At 60.1% G+C, this 1,861-nt stretch overlaps 1 protein-coding gene across 1 annotated transcript in view; it reads right to left on the reverse strand.

Annotated features, from left to right (window-relative positions):
* LOC102761370 (collagen alpha-1(V) chain-like) overlaps positions 1–1,861 on the reverse strand; it is an 89,263-nt gene that overhangs the window by 80,021 nt on the left and 7,381 nt on the right. The window contains exon 3 of the mRNA XM_015572366.1: positions 966–1,019. Coding sequence (XP_015427852.1) covers positions 966–1,019 — 54 coding nt within the window. The remainder of the gene's footprint in view (positions 1–965; positions 1,020–1,861) is intronic.

Below are 1,861 nucleotides of genomic sequence, written 5' to 3' on the forward strand. Positions count from 1 at the left end.
GTGCCAGTTGGGGGATGCAGCCTCAGGTCCCTGCTGATTGCTTGTTAAGTCTCTTAACTTCTGTTTGGGTGCAGCCATCTTGTGTTACTAAAACCCCCACCTCTGCTGTGGGTGCAGCCATCTTTGTGATGGTCGTTTTGCATATTCCCTCTTCATTAAATAGGATATTTGTATTGATTTCAGAGAGGAAGGGAGAGGGAGAGAGAAACATGCATGATGAGAGAGAATCGTGGATCGGCCGCCTCCTGCCGCCCCAACAGGGACCGAGCCTGCAAACCCCCGGCCTGTGCCGTGACTGGGAGTCGAACCCTGACCTCCTGGTTCATAGGTTGACGCTCAAACCACTGAGCGCACCAGCCGGGCCCCTTGTCTTTGTTTTCATTGGAGACTCGCGGGGAGTTCAGCCCGGAGCTGCGCTCCTCCCCACGAGGCTGCTGGGGTCGGAGGGATGCTCACCCGTTACCGGTTTCTCTCCTCCAGGCATCTGCCCCTCCTCGCCCGTCCCCTCCCCCCGTCACCTCCTCACCAGGGCGGGCCCTCATCACCGCACAGGAGACAGCCAGCCCCTCACACCATGTGTCTGCCCCGGGGAGGGTACGAGCCATCATTCTCTACCGGCTCCGAACAGCCCCACGTTTCACACATACGCCCTGCGTCTCCCTCGCGGAACTGGGCTCACGTGGCTGTTCTGCATTTTCTAAACCTCAGGGGACAGAGGCGCTGGCTGTTTTTTTGTTTTTTTTCCAGAAGCAACGAGGTAAACTCTGGTAAAGGCAGCTTCCCCGGGGCACGTGGAGCCACGGATGGACAGGCCCCCGTCCCTCCACCACTTCCGAGGCAAACTCCAGATTGTTCCGGTCTCTGGCCGCCCGTCCGGGAAGGAGCCGTGTGTTCAGTCGTCCCGGACAGTAAACCCACTAGGTCTCCACAGCAGAGCCCGCCGCCCGGGGCCACGCGGTCCTTACCCGGCCACCCTTCTCTCCGTTGGCGCCCGGAAAGCCAGGAAATCCGATAGAGCCCTGGAAGAGAGGGGGGATGCCTGAGGCCGGGCCAAGCCGAGCTCTGTGTGCGAGCCAGCGGGGGACGCTGTCCCAGTCCCCAGCCTCCAACACACACTCCAGGCCCTGTGAGTCCTGAACTGGCTGAGGCCGGCGCCTCAAGGGCACTGGTGTGCTCAAGGTCACGGTGTTCCCACACCCACTGCTGGGACACGTCTACCGTGGACACAGAGTGAAGCTGGACTGAATCCCAAGTGGCTCACGGGCAGGACATTCCCCGCTTTTCTGACAACTGGGAATGTCAGGTCCTTCGCCCTCCAGATGGCCAAGCCCTGATGCCCAAGCCCGCAACGGGCATCACAAAAGGCAGGGCCAGGCCGGAGGGCAGCCCTGATGGCCAAGCCCGCAACGGGCATCGTGAAAGGCAGGGCCAGGCCGGAGGGCAGCCCTGATGGCCAAGCCGCTGGTCAGCAGCACGCGGGTGAAGGGCCCTCCAGGCCCCCCTGTGGTCAGCCCGCAGCCGGAGGACCTGGCTGGACAGCCAGCGTTGGTGCCAGGCCCACGGCCCTTCTCCTGCATTCTTGGTTTGTTTGGTGTTTTGGTAATCCTCACCTGAGGGTATTTCCCCATTGATTTTTAGAGAGAGTGGAAGGGAGGGAGGATGGGAGAGGAAGCGAGAGAAACATCGATGTGAGAGACACATTGATGAGTTGCCTCCTGCAGGTGGATGAAACCTGCAATCCAGGTGCGTGCCCTTGACTGGGAATCGAACCCGAGACCCGTTGGTGCTTGAGCTGTTGCTCTAACCATTGGGTAATGCTGGCCAGGGCAGTATTTGTGTAAATGTACTGGAAAAACAAACA

This window comes from Myotis davidii, unplaced genomic scaffold, assembly GCF_000327345.1.
Source record: "Myotis davidii unplaced genomic scaffold, ASM32734v1 scaffold609, whole genome shotgun sequence".
In the NCBI taxonomy this organism is placed as follows: domain Eukaryota; kingdom Metazoa; phylum Chordata; class Mammalia; order Chiroptera; family Vespertilionidae; genus Myotis; species Myotis davidii.